The 21,492-nt window shown below is 37.8% G+C and overlaps 1 protein-coding gene across 7 annotated transcripts in view; it reads right to left on the bottom strand.

The window, feature by feature from the left end:
• ZNF644 (zinc finger protein 644) overlaps nt 1–21,492 on the bottom strand; it is a 62,241-nt gene that overhangs the window by 4,907 nt on the left and 35,842 nt on the right. For 5 of the 7 annotated variants that reach the window (XM_066626261.1, XM_066626265.1, XM_066626263.1 and 2 more), the window contains 3 exons: nt 12,985–15,994; nt 12,192–12,794; nt 9,601–9,723 (listed from right to left, as the gene is read on the bottom strand). In XM_066626261.1, the coding sequence (XP_066482358.1) occupies nt 9,601–9,723; nt 12,192–12,794; nt 12,985–15,958 (3,700 nt within the window). In that variant the 5' untranslated portion in view covers nt 15,959–15,994. The remainder of the gene's footprint in view (nt 1–9,600; nt 9,724–12,191; nt 12,795–12,984; nt 15,995–21,492) is intronic. The other 2 variants (XM_066626267.1, XM_066626266.1) reach the window with 2 other exon arrangements.

Raw genomic sequence — 21,492 nt, 5'->3', positions numbered from 1 at the left:
GCAGCAACAAGATACAGGTATCATGATGTCTTGAGTGCTCCCTGAGGGATCTGGTTGGCCACTGTGAGACACAGAAAGTTGGACTAGATGGACCATTGGCCTAACCCAGCAGGGCTCTTTTTATGTTCTTAAAACATAAGAACTCTGTGGCACCTTCAAAGACCTACATTACAAGCACTCTTTCATTCTTTTAATAAAATTTTTAGAGATAAAAGTGCCATGTACCAATAGACAGGTCCAAACTGTTTCCTGTTAACTACCAGATTATAGTAAAGAAAAAATAGCAGAAAAGCATTCAGTTGCCTGCATTCATAGTGCTATCAGCTAATTCCTTCTTTAGAATGCAACAAGGTAATCTGTTAAAGAACTGCATCGATCAAGATAGCACCAGATCTGTACAAAAATTATTTTCCAGTCACCATTTAAAGACTGGCAAAAGCTAGAGAATTCATCGTTCCCAACAGAATCTATATTCATATATCCCTGGGATAAGAATGGAAAAACTCAGATAAAGGAACATTCAAGACCATTCCTTTCTGGATAGCAAGACCAAGGATAGACAAAAATCTCACTATTGTGAACTGCTTCATTGCTCACATTTTCTTAGACTTGATTTCCCAAGATAGCTAGCTTTCAAAACAAGATTTCCACTCCTCTTCCCAATTCTCATTAAATGATTAGACTTTTGCCACAGGCAAATGCTCAAGGGGTTTGGGATTACACCAGCTATCTGTCCTAACGCTAGTTTCTCTTGCAGTGGATTACTGAAAGTTAAAATGGTTCAGGGACTCTGAAGTGCAATATTCTCCTAGAGGCAAAACAAAAAACAAAAAACTGTCACAACGCACTAACCATACCAAATGATTGCAGAAGGCTTCTATAGGCTACAGAGGACAAGCAGTCAAGGACAGTAGTAATTCCTGAAACATAATCCTGTGCAAAGATGTAACACCAAAGACTAGAACCTGATATTGAAAAGCAATGCCAAGTGGTATTGCCAAATATCAGATATGAAGACAGTATATTCATGTTCTGTATCTCAATGGTCTTCAACCTTTTTTGGGCCACAATCCCAATAAATAAAGAGACTGGAGACCCACTGCAATCCTGCCCCCCACCAGGACCTGATCCTGTGCAATCCTGCCCCGTTTCCCCCACCTCTATTGTCTTCACAACAACCCTGTGAGGTAACAGCTGACCAGGAATGCCTTTAGAAGCTGCAGGGCAAGAGACTAAGAAGAGGTTGTGCAGTATTAAATCAAGAACTCAGTTTTAAGAAGGTAGAAGCATTACTGGATTGGATCCAAGTCCTCTCTTGCACAGGATTTGAAAGGTTGCTGTCACCACTCAAATAAGGCTCTGCGACCCCGACCCACAGGTTGAAGAACACTGCTGCATCGCATGTTATCCTATAGCCCCGTCATCTGTACATGAAAACTTGGTCCACTGAATTTGTAAAACTGAAAGTAATTAGTTAAGACACCACTATCTGTTGTGACATAGTCTAACAATAGGCTGCTTGTGTTCACCAAATTTGGTAATCCAAAAGTTATTCTCTGTATAATCTCAAACTCTTCTACAAAAAAATCCTGGGTAACAGAGCTTAGATAAAAATTAGAGGAGACAAAGATCACACTATTAAGTAGTGGAACTCAAGTCATTCTACAAGATGAACAAACCAAATTTCCATTTCTGAATTTTTTAAAGGCACAAATGTAGCAGTGTAATAATAATAATAATAATAATAATAATAATAATAATAATAATAATAATAATAATAATAATAATGCAGAAGCACTGGGTTTCAGAGCTTTCGGGCAAGACATGGCAACTTTTGGGAGTGGGCACATCCTCCTCTTCTCATCCAAAGTTTCAGTATGTTCCTTTGCTCATAGGAAGCTGGAAGCCTGGGGCCCAGTGCAAGGGAAAACACAGGGATGAGTCATAGTTTTTAGATAAGGCTCAGAAGTGAGGAATGTGCTTTTGCCTGAGAGTTTTTTTATGAGTGGCCAAAAAGTAACCTGGGCATCGCTTTTGTTTTGTTAATGAGAGACAATAAAAGCTAAGGGGGCTGGCTTAGTAGAAGCAGCTGCATTTCACTCAAATTGAAACTCTGGCTCCCTGTCTTTCTTGGTGTCAATTGATTCATTGCTTCAACAAAGAACTATGGGTGTATGATAAATTTCTATAAGACACTTGCATGCAGTACTTCTATTTGTGCAGTTGAAGAAAAGATCATACAGAGATCAGTGCACCACAACAATAGATGTTTCTATCCAGTACAGGTGCCCCTTCTGTATCAGAGGATTCACACTTATCCATGGTTCTCATCTATTACTTAACTGTTTTCCTTTACTGTGTGCCAAGCACTCATCTCTCTTCCTTTGTAGCCTGCTATAGAATGCTAGAGGAGGAACATGAGAAGCAGTCAGCCATAATGCTGGAGGAAAACTGAAAGAATGCAAACAGAAAACAGGAAGCTTCTTGCCTTCCTGTTAGCATTCTCTCAGCCTCCTTCCTCAGCAATTCCAGCTGCCTGCTTCTCACATTCCTCCTCTAGCACTCTTTATCAGGCTTTGAAGGAAGAGAGGAGAGTGCTTGGCACCACTGTAAGCATAGGATTCCCTTTTATCCGCAGATTTGGTATCTACAAGAGGGGTGGGAATGTATCCCAAATAGACACAGGGGGAGACACCCGTATATACATCAGCAACTACTTTAATATGAAACTACATAAGGTAAAAACATTTAACAATGCATGTTGTGCTCTAGACACATCTGGTTTTTCGGGGAAAACTGAAAGTGACTTTCTAAAGTCTTCTAGAGGCCTCAGAAGACCTTAAAAAATTGGAGGGTTTTTATTTTCCTGAAAAACTGGTAGTGATGTTCTGAGGCCTCAGAACACCCTCCAAAGGTATGGCATTCAAAAGTGTGGAATGCCCTGACCCGCAGATTTCACTATCCATAGGTACAGGTGTTTGAAAATGGTGTTTATCTTACTCAGAAGTAAGCCCACTGTGTTCTGTAAGATTTAGGCTGTAAGCCCATCTTACTCACCAGAAACAAACATTTCTATCCATGCAGGTTCCGGGAATGGAACCCCTGAGGATGGTGAGGCTGGACTGTACTAGTTAACCTATCTGTTTCACAGATATTTTACATTTTAATGACATCTGCAAAGCACTACGGAAACAAACAAAAACAAGATAATGTGTAAAGCTAGAGCAAAAAGAATGGCTTCATCGTTACTCTGCATAAAACCAATTCCACTGCATTCTTGAATTGTTACAAAACAGCAGATTTGGGGGCTTGTCCATCATACCTTCCCTGTCTGGCTTAATATTCAGCTCCGCGAGGAAGTCTGAGAACTTGGTCATTATTTTGTGACATTTTAGTTGGTCCAAATAAAAGATATTATCCTATTGTGCTGCTGGGGCACCTATAATGCATTATATGGCATTATCTGTATCGAGACCAGTGTTTCTCAAACTATGGGTCAGGACCCACTAGGTGGGTGGTGAACCAATTTCAGGTGGGTTCCCATTCATTATTTTATTTTAGTATACAAGACCTGATGCTACCATGGTATGTGTCTGCATTTCGGGAAATGTTACAGACCTGTACTCTTAACAAGCTACTATATATATTCTTTTAACAATGATAGTAAATGGGACATACTCCTGGGTAAGCGTGCGTAAGATTGCAGACTAGGATTATTAAAAATTTTCCTGCATGATGATGTTACTTCTGGTCATGACATCACTCCTGGTGGATCCTGACAGATTCTCATTCTAAAAATTGGGTCCTGTTGCTAAATGTGTGAGAACCACTGATCTAGACTATTCTACCCAACAAATCACAACAGTGTGGATAAAGCTATAACAAAAACGTTCTGATTTACTAATACACAATCCTCTAGATCAGGGGTGTCCAAAGCTTTTGGCAGCTCTGACACTGTGTCAGGGGCTGGGGAAGAAAATAATTTACATTTAAAATTTGAATAAATTTACATAAGTTTACATAAATGAATATATTAAAGATGAACATATGAATGAATGAAGATCTTGCAATAGCTCAAGGCCTATAAAAGGCCTTGCACAAAGCAAGGCTGGCCTTTCCTATGCTGCCACTACTGCATCACAGACATGAAACAACAAGCAGTGGAGGGAGCCCTCATCACACAGCTCACGCGAGAGGTCAAACAGTTGCCCTCACACTGAGAGCAGTTGCATCGGGCCAGTGTGGGCTCCAACAAATCTCCGGAGGACCAGAGGCTCATTAGAGACTGGGGGCTCCCTGAGGGCCACACTGAGAGGCCCTGAGGGCAGCAAGTGGCCCCAGGGCCGGGGTTTGGGCAACCCTGCTCTAGATTAGAACAGTTTCTCAAACCTTTTTTAAAGTGTTACCAGAGACTGGTACCATATCTGTGCCATATTACGACCACTGTTTCTTTTCTGGTCACCACCAGCAGCTGATGGCTGATGCACTAGTGCCAATCTGTGGACAACCACTTTGAACAGCATGGCTCTGGAACATGTTTACCCCAGAAGCTCCCTCAAAATGATTTTTCTACTTTTATACAGAATGTGCATCAGTGTCTTTTGTAGTTTATTACACAAGATACTGGTGCACATTCTGTATAAAAGTAGAAAAATAAAACAGATGAAGGATATGAATGCATTCCTTTCTTCTAGAAATATCCGCTCACTTCTTGCTTCACCAAAATCATCTGCAAGCTATATCTGATAAAAGAATAAATCAAATATTTAACCACAATAAATTTACATAGTGAGGAGCTCAACATTTTTGTTTCATTCATGGTCTCCAGATCAATGGCAGAAAATATTCTCTTATAGATTTACCTCCTGGCTTACACTGTATTTCTCTGTCTCATTATATCAGCCCAAGCAATAACTGTAAGAGGATCTACCATTAAAGCAGAGACAAATTAAAGAAAGGAGTGTCAGCTACTGGAAAGTACCAAAAAAAAAAAAAAGAGGCAAAAGGCAGAACAGAACAAAAATGCTAGGCTGACAGTGAAGAAACTCAAGAACAGCAGACGAGTGAAGTGACAACTAGGGATACAAGAGAAGTCTCTTTGCCATTCCTGAATATGCCAGGATGATGAAAAAAAGCTGTCAGAGAAAAGACCATTTAATGAGACCGTTTCTCATAAGGAGAAGCTAGGTTCAAAGTTACTAGAAGACCACTACTGACAGTGAGCCATGTAAAATCCTAGAGAATTACAAAAGCTGTGTGATATATAGTCACATTTTCCATGAAATCCAGTTTTCAAATGTTAAGTGTAGAATTTTATAACTTGTCATTTGCAAATAAAATGTCCAGTATAGAAAACTGCACAGACTAGAGGCATGTATTTACCAAGACTTATTACTGCTGGATGAAAAGACTAATCAATTAGCAATTTCAAATATCATGTTTCTTAACAAATGATTAAATTTGTTAAGAAATTCTCAACATCAGATGATTTTTGTTACCACTTTGGGTTTGTCACCCAAACAACTACACCTCCTATACAAATAGGAAATGAAGGAAGAGTAATAAAATGCAGTTACACCTCCACATTGTTCAAATCTAAATAAGCTCTTTACAACTTGAGAAAAAAATTATCAGGATCAGTGCACAGAACTCTCCTCAAAGTAGCACAAACATGCACTGCAACCATCAAAAAGGCAATGGAAATTGCAGGGAGACTATTAAAATGACAAAAAACAAAATACCTATATAAAATGGAACCTGATCTGATCGTCTCAACTAAAGCGGAAAAAGTAAGAGGACACTGCTTGACTAGCAGGCACCTATCTGAGAAATACAAGAGATCACACTATTAAACTCCCTCCATCAAACAGTGCAGACACCTCTGTAGCAACCTCCAATAAACCAATGGAGAAAAGCCTGCCAAGATGAAAGCAGCATGAAACTCATTCCTCAACACAGATTCTTGAGATGTGTTTGCTACTGGGGTTAATTTTAACTTCTGCCTGGAAAGCAGAACTCCCTTCTCCTTGATAGGAAAAGTGTGGGATGTCAGTCCTTGAGCAGTTTAGCTAGGAGGAATTCAGGGGCCCAGACTAAAGGTTGGCCACTGCTTCCCTAAAATCTTATCCTTTTCACAGTATCATCTGGATCTACTGGGTACAACTGACCACTAGAGGAAAAGATATTTCCATGCTCTTAACAGGTCACTATTAAAAATACAGACAGAAAGGCAAGAATAGTGAAGAAAGCCAATGTCTTGCCCTGAAGCTAAAGTAGCCCTGGGAAAATATTCCTTTCAGCTTCAATGAGTTTGATAGTTGATAGTATTTTTTTATTCAACAGCAAAATACAAAAGGTCCCATAGCAATTGTCACATATAAAAATAAAGGTCATTTACGCATACAATTATGTAACTAGGGCAGAAAACCAACAGAATGCTCAAAGGAATTTATGGTCATGGCATTTCCTTTGAAAATACATAAAAAATAAACAGAAGTAGCACAAGGTATTTAAAGATAAAGTCAGAATGAGCAAAAATAGTTGAGCTGCATCCAAGCATGCATATAAGGAAGGAATCCTGCAGAGGAAACTTCTTACTTGCTCGTCTTCGTTGCAGTTCCTTGCCCCCTGGAAAATAATTTCTGAAGGTTGAGGAATACTCATGGGGGGCTGCAAGAAAAAGGACGGAACTGCCAAAATTGGGCTGTGACACCTGGCTCTACCCAACACTGACCATGAACATTAACCACCACCACAGAATCATCATTTTAAAGAACATGGTTTCTTCCTCAAATGTAGCTGCCTCTCTTCTAGAGAAAGACAGGAAACACAGATTTGCAAAGGGGTCTCAAACTAATCAAGCTTTAAAAGGATGCTACTTTCAAACCTGACTAAGGAGTAAGTGCAAGTAATTTTGAATTAGCCACCTCCAGTTCTTCATTTACATCGCTAGTTACTGAATGCTCAAGCACAATCTACAACAGATAGACCTACAGTAATGGTTTCCAAACACTTTAGCAATGGGGCCCACTTTTTAAAACTGGGACCATCGGACACCTGGGGTCGGAAATGATGCCATTAAGTAGGAATTAAGATAGTGATGGCCAGAAATAAGCACAATTCTCAGCTAGGAACTGATTAACTGCCAACAGAAGAGTGAGATGCTCAGGAAGTCCATAGCAATAATCTACTACTGCATCTCATAAACCCAAGCATACATTTGAATCAGTTAAATGTTGCCATGGATCAGAAATGCCAATCCAAAATTCTAAAAAACTGGCCAGCAGAACTACATAAAGGCCTGATTTAGGACAGCCAATTAATATACATATTACAAATGAGGAACTATTGGAAACTGAAAGAAAAATATTAATATTACATTATTTTAGAGGAAGACAAAGTTCATCTTGTAATTTTACTCACTGTTTTTAACTACTGTGACTCAGAAAGCCTTGCTAATCTAATGCAAAATAACCCAAGCAGCTACCAGGAGATTATGAACTACCTCGTGTAGTCTGAAACAGTTTTTCACAAATTAGAAGTATTGCCATTTATTTGAAGAGTATCAATCTACAAATGTGAAGTCAAACCATGACTCCCAATAAGAGAAATCTAGTATAAGATCCTGTAACAGGAAGCTCTAAGCACTACCTGACAACAATTAAAAGTGCTTTGTTTATCTTTTTTCATAAACTACAGCAAACAGCTTGTGCAGATGCAATGCTCCCAATACCTTAAGGGATCTGGAACATGCATTGGAACTACTTATCCCCAGTCCCTACTCTCTCCCATGCCAATTACCCTATTGACCTTGACAGACAGTTATATTGGCAAGACACTAACAACTGCTAACACGAACCAGGTTTCGCTTTTAACCAGGAATGCTGAAAAATGGCATGTGCACTGGGCAAATAGCTACTTTTAGCTATTTCACCTACATTAGCAACTTTGAGCACCTCTTCAAAGGGGAAAAACACATTTCTTTCACAAAACAAATAGGCTGCATCATCCTATCCCCATGAAACACCATCACAAGCAATGGTTACTGTCACAAAAATATTCATGTTCTACAAGAGATTCTCCTCCTTTGTTCAAACTTCTCACTGCAATCAACAGGAAAATCTTTGTGATTCAAAGATTTGTGATGGCTGATAATATAATCATCGTCATCCCAGAGATCTGAAACTAGGAAACAGGTTAACAGCCAAGATTTCCCATTCGTAAAACAGGAATGCCATCAAGAAATATCCTCTAGAAAAAAAGGTGCCTGAAAGGGGACATGATTGAGACATACAAAATTATGCAGGGGATGGATAGAATATGCTTTTCCCTTACACAGCAAATAGAACCAGGGAACATCCACTAAAACTGAGTGTCGGGAGAGTTAGACAAAAAAGAAAATATTTCTTTACTTGGGGTGTAATTCATTTGTGGAACTCCTCGCCACAGGATATGATGATGGCATCTGGCCTAGATACCTTTAAAAGGAGATTTCTAGCAGAAAATTCTATCACAGGTTAAAAACTGTAATGGATATGTGCAAACCCCTGTTCTAGAGTTAATTCAGAATGCCAGGTGTGAGGAAGTGGCATCATGATGCAGGTATCTTATTGTCTTCTGTGCTCCCTGAGACATCTGGTGGGCCACTGTGAGATACAGGAAGTTGGACTAGATGGGCCTTTGACCTGATCCAGCAGGGGCTCTTTTTGAGTCAATATAAGGTACTCTAAGGACTCTACTAATTATTTTTAAAGACTTGGCTTTCTAACAGTAGTTTCTACAAGTCACTTAAATAGCTTGCTTGCACTTAAGCCAGCTTAACCTCACTGAGCAGTCTCTCACTGGTTTTCTATATGAGAGTGCTGTGGTTTTAGGAAGTGCCATTAGAAGAAATTCTATATTGTGGTTGTTTCTTTATACATTGCAGATTGGATTGCTCCAACTCCTCCAAGCCCCAATCTTCATGAACTCTTAGTGTCGCAGAAACGTCTTTATCCTCCATGACTTTACTGGAATTGTGTGAATTGCTTTACATGAGGTCCCAGAGCCAGCAAAATCTAAGATACAGTACAAAATATCCAAACAAAACACAAGAACAGAGCTGCCCTTTGGTGTTACCATATAATTTAATTTTGTAGAAGATCAACATAATAATACATATGGGAGAAAAGTAATGGGACTTGAATTAAACAATGTGCTAAAAACTATAAAAACCACATAGAGTTGCCTACACTGAGCCTAATTTGGTTCTAATTCACCCAAAGAATGGGTTGTAATAACTGATAGGTAAAAAGAGGCTAAGCTGAGAAAACTCTTATAAAAAAAGTAGCTGCTTTTGCCGTTTAATCAGAAAACAAAAAGCATTTAGCTCTCAACTGTTTACATACATGAAATAATGCTGGATCAAAAAAAATCAATGAGAATAAAAAAATCAGGCATGAAAAAATGGACAATAGCAACATAAGGTTACACGTTGCTAAAGTTTTGTTTCTCAAATTCAATTTCTGTCAAATGTCAACTGAATTAGCATATGAATTTGTCAAGTCTGATGAGAAAAAACGTAAACAGACAGACTTGATTTTATATCTGTAACAAACATACCTGTCCCAGTCAAAAGTCCAGCACTCTTCTTTCGTGCATAAGCGCGCAAGTGGTTGGACAGGCTAACAGCACTTGTAAACGCCGTATTGCAATGCACACACGTTCTAAGCTTCACAGGCATACCTATCATTCAAAAGAAAACTATAATCCAGTTCTCTCTAAAAATGAAACTCTCAAAGCGTTTTGAAAAATTTGGTATTCAAAATTGCTTTCAAGTATGTTTCATATACTAGAAGGATCCAAGCTCATGGCTTTTACTTTCATATGTGGCATTTAGCACAAAACATGCGACTGTTAGAAAAATGGAAGGCGTGATCTGAATCCCAAAGCTTCTCTGAATTTAACACCTATTATCACTTTCCTGCTGATCTTCACATTATTTCCTAACCCCAAAATACAATCTGCAATTTGAATAGCACAGTTCTGTTAAGAAGTTTCTAAGCTTGCAATGTTCCCAATAAAGAGAATTAGAAAGTCTAGTTGACAAAGTGGTAATTAAAGTGTTTTACCCACAAGACTGTAAAAGGCTCAATACTAAATTAGGTTGCTGATGAAGGCTGGGAGAAAAAGGTGGTAAAACACACCATTGCACAGCTGTTAGACAAAACATTTTATTCAGTGCATTTTATCTTCATTACTTTGAATGCGCAATCAATAATGAAAGTTAATGATTTGTAGTTTTTGCTAAAATCTTTGTGCTAAATAAATGATCAACAAACATCTTAGTTATCACCGGAAAAAACACACAGTGCCACAATACCAAACTCCACTAAACAAAGAAATCACTACAAATAGCTTCTTCTCTACTTCTATACAACATAAAAAGTTTTCATTGCATTTCTAGGAAAATATTGACTTAAACACAGTCTGCAACTTCTTCATGCGTTTTTATATTAGAACAGGGCTTCTAAATTATTTGATAGCCTGTCTATTAAGAGGAAAGAAATCTATAGGTTAATTGAGAAATAAAGTATTTTTAGAAATCTATTGCAATACAACAACTAGACACTAACACTAAAACTGCACATATTTGAAGAAAATGCAATACTAATTGAAAACAAGCTTAAGATATATAAATTTTAGAAAATTAACAGTGCACATTAATTGCCAAATTGTATGTTGATCAAAATTAGTTTAGGGGTCCTATTTATAACAATATTATGCAAGTGGCTTTTTATTTGAGGGAAGCCTAGAAAACATGCCACCTACCATTAAGCAGCACTAATGCAAAGAAAATCTTCCATGTTCATTATTTTCTTAATTTATGTGACACCTGACTCAAATGACAAGCTTTACTGGAAAATATTCTACTGCAGAGGAAGCTACAAAAATATTAAAAATGTACCATATGTAGTTGTATAACTCATCTCATTCCTTTCTTTTGTAAACCACGTTGAGAATTCTTTGATTAAAAGTTGTAGATAAATACACTGAATAAATACCACTTAACTAATCTTTTCAGTTCCTCACAGTCACCTAAGTCGTAAAACCTCTTTAAAGAGTCAAAAATAAGAGCTGGAACATAGCCAGCAGATTCTCAAAGTGTTCCTGTTGCCATACTATACAACTTTAGACTACAGGTAGAGAACAGAACATTTGAGTGCTCTCCCATAACAAATCCCCAAGCTGTATACATGCAGGAAGTTTTAAAGTATGAACATTTGATCTCTCACCTACAGTCTAAAAATCATACAGAACAGCAACAGACTCACAACGTGTGCTTGCTGATCACGTAACTTGTTTCCCAATGGAGAAGAATTAATCAGTAGCCCAACTACTATACCATACTGCAGTACTGAAAGAACCAGGAAAATGATAACAGTATAACACAAGATCATGCTGGTTAATCTTAGAAGAAATTATATATATGTTTATCTCCAACTACAAGAAATGACAGCTGCAACAACGTTTGTGCAGAGGTGTTGTCAAAGGATTCCAGCAGAGTTTCCCTGAGCCTTGAGAGCCAAGACAGAAAAAAACATTTACAAGAGTTCTAAAACTATGCCATGGATTGTGAAGAAAATAGTCTAAATGTACAGGATTGTCCATATAAAAGAAAATTCAGTTCATAAACTTCAGGGATTTGTATCAGAACCCTGACAACAACTGTGTCAAACAGAACTATGGCTACCACTGTTACTCTTGCAGAACAGATAAAACCTAGAAGAAGAGCAGTCCAAATATCAACTGAACCAATGAAGCATGCATTAATTTAGGAAAACATTTATGGTCTTATCACATATTAGAAATAATCAGAACAGTACGAGATTACACATCATCACCACTTATAGTCTATGAAAACTCAAGGGGTTTCCCAGGATGTGACAGCTACCTAAGTACTATTTTATCATGTTTGATACTTACATGCATTCTCGATCACAACAGAGCTACTTTTATTTAGATCTCATAAAACTGAAGAAATTTTATATAAAACATTTATCTCATTCTTATTTCTCTTGCTATAACTTTGCAAGAAAAAGACTTTAATGAGAAGAATTATCTTCCAGAATATTGTTTTAAAAATTCTATATGGCAATGTATTTTGGAGTCACTAAAATAATAGCTGAGTCAGCTATAAACAAACCTCTTACCTGACTGCATAGTCAAGTCCATTTTTTGCGGCTGATATATCAGAGGACTGTCTTCATCTAACGGAAGAACACATTTCTGAACAAATCTCTTTCTTGCAGTTTGATTATGGATCTTTTGTGGAGAGAGATCACGATTTCTCTCTTCTCCTAACCTTTTATTTTTCAAGAGTTCTATCAGTGTAAGTGACTGTTTTTTTTCATCATGTAGTACTGATTTTGCTTCATCACATTCATTGAGGAATCTGAGACCTTCTTCCTCTGATACAGACACTGATATATCTTCAGTTTTTAGGCCATTGCGGTATGCCTCAAGAGGTATAACATTTTGAGATAAAAAGTCATCGTTTGATGAAAGTTTCTGAGCAACAAATGGTCTGGGAATAACACGCCGACTGTTCAATGCCTTCAAGATCTTTTCATATTTTTCTTCATTTTGCATCATCTCATTTAGAACGCAGATCGGAGATTTGTGTGCGTCCCACTTGGTTTTACCAAGTCTTTTAAGATGTCCTCGAACATGATTCGATAATCCAATTTTAGTGTCAAACCAACCTCCACAGAGCTGGCATGTGTGCTCTGAAGAACTTTCTGACTTCTCAATAGCTAAAAAGAAAAAATGATTGATTTATCAATTTGTCAGCCACTAGGGACTCGGCTATCTTTCACATATATAGTTGAAGTTTCAACCAGGCTGCAAATAAAAGCTATGAAAAAGAAACAGGATGTTACAAAACCAGATTTATACTCAACACATTCTATTTCCCCTTCACAGAATATCAGAAAAAGATCTTACCTTTTCTAACTCGTTTAACAGGAGTTCCGGTCACAGTTCTTTTGAAATGCTGCATTTTGTCACTGGTTGCTATCTGTTCAGGTGAAACAACATGACGGGCTTCATAGCTTAACCCAGCTCTGTGAAGATGCCCACGGACATGATTAGACAATCCAACACCAGTTTCAAAAGTTGCTGGACAATATGGACAGGTTTTTTTCTCAAGTGATAAATCAGTCCAATGAAAAACTGAGTTATGCTTTGGCAATGTGGTGCCTATGCTTTCTAAATTATGAGCATCTTGAAGATCATGCAAGTAATTGCTACCTTCGCCATCTTCATAATACTCAAAATAAAATCCATCATTTTGCTCATATCTAAGAGAAGATTTACCGCCAACTTCTTCTTCCATTTTACCTTTAAATAAAGGGAACAGGTTTACATGCTCCTGATTAATATCACTGTAAGAGCCATCCTCCACAGAGCGTGTAGTGTAATCACACAGTTCAACATTATCCCAAGAACTTTCATCCTCCGTTTCATAGCTGTCTTTTTTTCCAGCAAGTTTCTGCAAAACAACAACAGTCATTTTATGTAGAAAGTCTGGATAACTGTCCAAATCATCTCTTGTTACAGAGCCTTCCCTTTGGGGTCTTTTACCCAATCTTTTTACAGTTACATGCTTATCTCTTGGGTTTTCTGCATCATAGTTAAGAGAATCCACAATAAATCTATTATGAGAATTACTTGTAGACAATAAAGGTACGGACCTGACAGATCTTGTAGCTTCCCTTTTTAAGTGTAAAAGATAAGGGCTGCTAAATTTTTTAATCCTATGTTTTTCATGTTTGTACCTATATAAATAATTACTGCTAGCTCTGATATTAGCCCTTTGCTTTCCTGCAAGATGTAAATATTTAGACTTCTGACCAGTGCTATTCCTATTCAAAATAGGCTGGTCTCTAGAGCTTTGATTGTACACACTTACAGCTGACTGTGCAACGCTTTTCCGAGCCTTCTGTATCCTGGAGGGTCTCTTGTGAAGTTTTGCAAAGTTACTTGACTGGAATGCAGAGCCATATGGTCTTTTAATATCTTGTTTTAAAACAGAGTTCTTTGGAAAGGTAGATGATTGTTTAAGCAAATGTTTAGTCCCAAAATCTAAAGGTTCTTCTGTGAGACTTTTCCTTTTTTCTAGTCTAAATCTGCTATCAAAAGGATCTATGCATGATGCTGGATGCAAGTATTCCATGTGTTTTTTTAAAATGCTTCTGGCTGATGTAGCAAATGGACATAATTTGCACATATAGTCAGCTGACTTTTTCGACGATTCCATATAGGAATCCTTCACTAACGCCTTTTTCTGCACTTTTCTCTGGGATATATCTGTAGTGATCATTGAACATTTCACCACTGCCCCATGAGCAATCCCTCGATGACATTCAAGTTCATTCTCTGTCACTGCCATGAAGTTACATTCTTCACAGCAATAGTACCTTTTATCTTTCTCATGTGTTTTGGCATGCTGCACAAAGGTTTTGGGACAATTTGTACCAAACACACATTGCGGACACTGCAACCGTGCACTTCTACCCTCATCCTGAAGTTCTTTCAATTCACGAATTTCTTCCATCAGCTTCTGTCTCCTTTCCTGGTGAATAATCATATGTTTAAGAAGGGAATTGCGGTCTCGAAAGGTCCGACCACATTCCCTACATGCATAAGGCCTTGGAACATTTAAATGACGAAAGTGACTATTGCCATCCAAGTGATACATCATGTGCCTGTGCAGATGCTTTTTTTCCCTAAAATTCACATTGCACTTTGTACAGGGATAAAAAGATGGCTCATCAGTACTAAAATTAGACTGTGATTCTAAATCATCTTGTTCACATTTGTTTAATAGAGTACTAGAAAGAAAAGTGCTAGTGTGAACAGGAGAAGCATCACCTGCACATTTATTATTTGGATTATAAATCAACTGTTGGATGGTGTCCACTACTTCAAACTCCTCATCAGTTGATTCCGGTTTGACTTTCGCTAATGAATATTTCTGTGGTTCTACTACTCGCAGGTTTTCACTCTGCTCCAAAAACTCAACATCTAACGATTCTGCGTTGTCTGGGATATAACTTGTTTCATTAAAACAGTCCTCTGTATAACGTGTTATTTTGCTAACATCCATTTTTCTTTTTCTCCTTTTCTGTACGCCCACTTTAGGTGGGACTGATGACTTATCTACAGTCTCTTCATTTGTCATTAGAAATTCTATGAACTCCTTCTGTGGATCCCAGTTTGTATCACTTTCTGTTCTGAAATCACCCGTGCCTGAGGAAGTGCCAGTTAATGATTTGTTACTATCATTTTTTTCTGAAGAACTTTTGCTATCCTCACACACATCTACTTGGCTTACTAAAGTGCTGTCTGATTTTACGCTTTTTCCTATTGAGGGGTGTACATCACAAGCAACTGAAGCAGAGGGAGGTAGATTTTTTATGGAATGTGAAAGGTTCTTAGCATGAGCTGCTTCAGGTAACAAAAACAAAACTTTGTGTTGATTTGAATTTTGGGTTGAAGTCTTTGTGGAAAGCTGGGGATCAGGTACCACTGTCATAGTTGAACAAGAATCGGCTTGATGGCCCAAAGTCTGTGCAGTGGTTAGTGAAATGCTGCCTTTATTCATACTGGAAGTCTTCGTTAAAGCGGAGTGTGAAATAGGTCCATTAACAGCAATTCCGGTAGGCAGGAGAAAGTTTTCACTAGAAACAGTAGAAGCACCAGTGTGTATAAAGAGAGACGTCTGGCCTCCACTTAAGGCTTTTTCAGACTTGTCCCTTAATAGCTCTTCAGGCAGAGTTAACGTATTCTTCTGAAATGACGTTTCACTCTCTTGTGATTTGGGAATGTCACTCTTTTTTTCAGAGATGAAATTGCTGTCATCTAGAGGTCCTTCTTTAGCACCAATACTCTCAGTATTTGTTTTTGTATCATCCATACTGCTGGTCTGCTCTACCCATTGAACACATTTATGCTAAAACAAAAACAAAGAGATCCTTATTAGAATTTCTATCTACAAAATAGAGAAACAGTTTTTAGATTAATATTTAATTACTTCAGGTTTAAATGCTGTGTGGTTAACAGCATGTTTATAGCTGGGAAGAGCACTTACTGCTTTATAATAAAAATATATATTTCAAAAAAGGCAACTGCAACAAAAATTATGCCAATTCCAAAATTTAGCCTCAATTGCTATAGACCTAGGGTGCAATGCTAACCCACTTTGCATCAACAACATAAGGGCAATGCAACTCCAAGGTAAGGAACAAACACTCCCATACCTTGAGGAGACCTCCATGACTGCCACCCACCTACAGGATGCAGCACACATCCCATTGGCTATCCCAGCGCTGGAAAGTTGGTTAGGATTTGAACCCTAGTTAGTTATCCCTAAGCTAAGTAAAATTTTGAACACATTATCAAAAAAGGGGGGGGGATTATAACACACCAAAAAACTGAATTCAACAAACTTGCATTTTATTCTCCCTTGGTCTAATGAAGCCTACTTCTATATAAATATGAAATTTCTAAAATAATTTCTATGATTTGCATGTACAGTCTAGAACAGGGGTGCCCAAACCCTGGCCCTGGGGCCACATGCGGCCCTTGAGGCCTCTCAATGTGGCCCTCAGGGAGCCCCCAGTCTCCAATGAGCCTCTCGCCCTCCGGAGATTTGTTGGAGCCTGCACTGGCCCCACACAACTATTCTCAGCATGAGGACAACTGTTTGACCTCTCACGTGAGCTGTGGGATGAGGACTCCCTCCACTGCTTGTTGTTTCACGTCTGTGATGCAGCAGCGGCAGCAAAGGAAAGGCCGGCCTTACCTTTTTAGGCCTTTTATAGGCCTTGAGCTATTGCAGGACCTTCATTCATTCATATAAGTTCAACTTTAATATATTCATTTATGTATACTTATGTAAATGTATTCAAATTTTAAATGTAAATTAATTCTTTTTCTCCCCGGCCCCCGACACAGTGTCAGACAGATGATGTGGCCCTCCTGTCAAAAACTTTGGACACTCCTGGTCTAGAACACACACAGCACCTAAAAATTATCCATTTGCCAGCAGGAGTTGCACTAGCACAAGCTCATGCATGAGGTATGAATATTATAGATGTCAAAGCAGCTGCATGGGATGCCACAGCAGATTTTTCAGGAACACAGTACATGGGAGAGGATGTGTCTAAACTGGACCTAGGTTTCCACAACAAAAATCAATGGTCCAGACTTTTTTCCCCATACAAAATTGTATTACTTTAAGCCAGACTAGCCAAAATTAAGGTTTCCATGAGCTTTTTTATGGAGGGGAGACCGCTTTGGGAGCTACCAGCAGAAAATGATAGCTTGGGGAGGCAAAGTGTATCACAAAATTATTATCAGCATTAAAGCTTGGAGAGGGGGAACAAGTTGTAAATTGTACACTTTCACACTATGAGGGTCTGTTTTATACACAAACATACCCAATGACTCAGAAGTGCAGTCTAATATTCTGCCATATGCCAAACAAGACTGGACTAGGATTTGATCCTGAAAACAAGGACCCAGCACAACACATAAACAGTTTCAAACTGCTGAGCCAGATGGGAAAAAGAAGGTTTAGAAGCAATTTTATACCACAGTAGCTACCAATAACTCCAGAGTGACCTTGTGGCAGTCCCTGCTATAGCCGTTACTACAGACAAGTACGGGAGAGCCAACATGATGTAGTCGTCAGTTTGTTGGGCTAGGACTGGGAATGTGCTCCATTCTCACAAAAGTGTTTTAGGTACTAAGCCTATGTAAGTAATGAGTTGTATCCTAAATTAAGTTAGTTATGAGAAAAGAAGTTAATCACTAAAACTTCACTGAAATTCAAAAGTGTATTTTAAATGCAAACTAAGAAGTTTTAGTTATGGGACAAACAAATCCATTTGTAGTTGGCAAAAACTTTTTTTTAATTACAGAAGCACACAGTATTTGTTCAAAACAACTGGCTCAGTACCAGACATTCTTTCACGAATTTCAGCTTGACGAAAATATAATGGGCAAAAACCGAACAGTAAATAAGTTGGATTTCAACTACTACTTCCACAGTTGGAAGAAGTTCATAACGGGGGGAGGCAATTTTTCATCAATCTCCCTTCCTTCTGCTAGCCTCTGATCAACCCTGGTGTGCTCCCTGGGGCATTTGGAGGCCTGCTGTGAGATACAGGAAGCTGGACTAGATGGACCTATGGCCTGATCCAGTGGGGCTGTTCTTATGTAATCCCCCCAATCTGCTCCAGGAGGTCCCCCAAACCTTCAGGGAGCATAGCTGGTTGTGGAAAAACTATAAGAATCAGTACAGATCACACCCTTCCACTGGAACTTCGTGAAAGTACTGGTTAAGATCCAATTCAATATTTCCATAATGATGAAAGGCTGTAAACCAAGTAAAACATTTAAGCCTACAATATCTTGTTGAAGCTGATTTCTGTCCAGTTCTTAATGAAACCTTTTAAATGAGACAAATCCAGAAGTTTTAAGGTTTCAACTTTTTATATCCATTGCATTTTAATATTAACAAAAGGAATAAAAAGACCACCTATAAATCATATCCAGTATTGTCACCCTAAAATGGTGACAATGCAGCACCCAATAGGAACCATAATGTCACATACACAGAGGTTAACAACAGGCCATTCCATCCTATTAAGGAGAAGTGCAAAATATTACTGAAATGAAATGCAAAGTCCAAGATACCTCATTGCATTTACTACCTTTGAAGACATAAGGACCAAAATGAAGCTACAGATCTGAGGATGTTATACAGAAGGTAGATTTTTATTTTCTCCATCTTATTAACTCACAGAAGTAGACAAATGTATGCTCAGTCAATTTGAGAGTCTATATTAGCTTTTCTCAACAGGAAGCAATGTTGCTAACGAAGTGGTAAATTCAGTGTTAATGAGTGGCTTCACTGTTGCCACCTCTGAGGTAAAACCTTTCATGCTCCATGTTCCACCCATCTGTTCTGGTGTTAGGGGTTCAGAGAAAGAACAGACGTTTCCCATTTAAAGCAACTTTGTTGGTACCCCCTGAACAGCAGGGTGGAAAACTAAGAATATCATGTTTGCTTGAAGATTGCAATTCTCATTATCAGAATGACTTCAAGAAAACCTTCCACAAGTTTCATGGATACCAATCTGTGTTGCTTCTGTATACTTTTTATTTTAATTTATAATCTACTAAAGAGTAGATTGCTTTTAGAAAATTCTATAAAACCTATCTATACTATATGCAATTTTGTCTCCATGTAATGAGGTCTATTCAACTTACTTAGAATTTTAAATATAACTACTTGTAGATAGTGTTTACGCAGATCAAGCAATCAGAAAAGGGCAGCTAGACGTTCAGATTTCCCCATGATTCCATCCCCCCAGCAACAAGTCATTTATTTCAGATATCAGATACATTCATGAAGAACATGAAATCTCAACAATCTGCATGGGTCAGAAGGTTCAACTGCTGCCATCTCCTTGGGCTAAGGCCTACAGACTCAAGGCTGGATACGAAGACTATGGAATCAAGGCTGGATATGAAGTCGAAATGAAGGACTTTATTGTGTAATGCAGGCATGCTTCAAGGAAAAGTTACCTGCCTTGCCCAAGAACATTTCCTACAGTCTTCATTATAAGTTAAAGCACTAAACCGATTTATGGGACACTGATGTAATAATATTCATCTAATGGCAGGGTCTGTACAATATTACAATCCCAAGTGAAACCCACCATCAGAAGGTACTGCTCACTTTCTAGTAGGCAGTAAATGCACATTTTCTTCAGCAGACTTTTTCAGTCGTGCACTTTAATGCTATTCTACTGTTATCAAAAAAAAACGCTCATTACTGATGTTTTAGAATTGTTTGTGTATGTGCACATACCTAAAGCTTAAATTTACTATTGTAGTGTTGATCTGCTTACTGTTAGAAACTTTGGGGTATTTCTCTTATATGCAGTGTAGAATAAAAACCACTTTGAAACAAATAACTGTTTTGAGGAAAAACTGGATTTTTTCCCCCGCAATGGGTTTGAGTCAAAAGTTTAATATTCAATATATTTAAAAGGTATCTTACAAAAGTCAGTAAATAAAGTGCAACTCAGTTCTATGCATGTTTACGTAAGTTCCACTTTCAATGTGACTTACTATTACTAATATTACAGTAATAGTAATTACTCACAATTACACCACCTCACAATTACAGAGATTCAATATGTTCATTTTTCAGTGTGCAGGGCCTGATGTGATTTTATTTTTTCTTACTAAGCTTTTTCATCTGAGGTTATTAATCTATTTCAAATTCACAAAATCAGCTAAAATTCCATATGACAACTTCTTATGCTAAGCCTGTATATACAAGTGCAAGGAGACATTTGCTCAATATTTGAGAAAAATACTTTCAAATTAAGTGCACACTATGAAACAAGACTCATTTAAACCAGACTATTTAGTTCTACAGGCATCAATGGTAATAAAATTCAAGAGTAACTATAATACTGGATATGCACTGTATCAAAATGTGGAATCTTTTCTTCAAATTGTAAATATATGCTTGAATCAAGTATTACTTGGGGCTAGCTATTAAAATTACTTCAGAGTTCTATCAGTATAAGAGTAGTCTATGATGCTGTGCTTGAACTAACAGTTGTTTTTCCTAGTTCCTCCTTTTTGTAAACCAAAACAAGTTCCTCTAAAATATATCCTTAGCCTTTTCTTGGATTTTTTGCATAAGCATTTCGTTATCTAGAAAAAATTATAATGAGTTCCGCAACCATAGCTGCCTATAGCCATATAAGCTTTAAGAAATGAAGCACAAAGGTCAGATCCATCTTCAAGATGACAGATCATCACTTAAGTGCCTCAGGCTAGTCTTATTGTCTCAGAAATCTCAAACATCAGTATTTTTGCAAACTATCAGCACTTGCTACAACACCCTTAGTACACTACATCTTGAGGTTACTACAGAAGAAATGAGGTGATAATTGCATATTAACATAATTATTCTGTAATCCCCTCTGAGCAAACTTAGGTCACTCAGTAATTCAGATTAGATTCAACCTTCCTGTCATATATGTTGCCCATTTTCTGTTCATTAAGAATTATTTGAAACAAAATGCACTTAATTTTATTCTTTTATGTACATTATTAATTGTATTTATTACAAGCAGGTTAATATTCATTGAATACTGGTTTCATAATGGCAACCTTTCCTTGTACTATGGCTAAAATTATAATGGTATCCTCTTTCAAATGCTACCTCATTTAACCACATAACCAAATTAAATGGTATGCCAGTGCCTACGAGCAAAGATATAGTTAATGGTTTGTCAGATTTAATTAGCAAGTACAACGGGTTGGATCCAAGCAACCATAAGCATAAGGAATAGAGCTACTGGTGTTCAGCAAATGCTTACACAAGTGCTAGAGCAGTGGTTCCCAACCTTTAGGAGC

Source organism: Tiliqua scincoides, chromosome 4 (assembly GCF_035046505.1).
Source record: "Tiliqua scincoides isolate rTilSci1 chromosome 4, rTilSci1.hap2, whole genome shotgun sequence".
Lineage (NCBI taxonomy): Eukaryota > Metazoa > Chordata > Lepidosauria > Squamata > Scincidae > Tiliqua > Tiliqua scincoides.
Note: the sequence above shows the minus strand (reverse complement) of the source record. Positions and strands in the feature narration are given on the sequence as shown.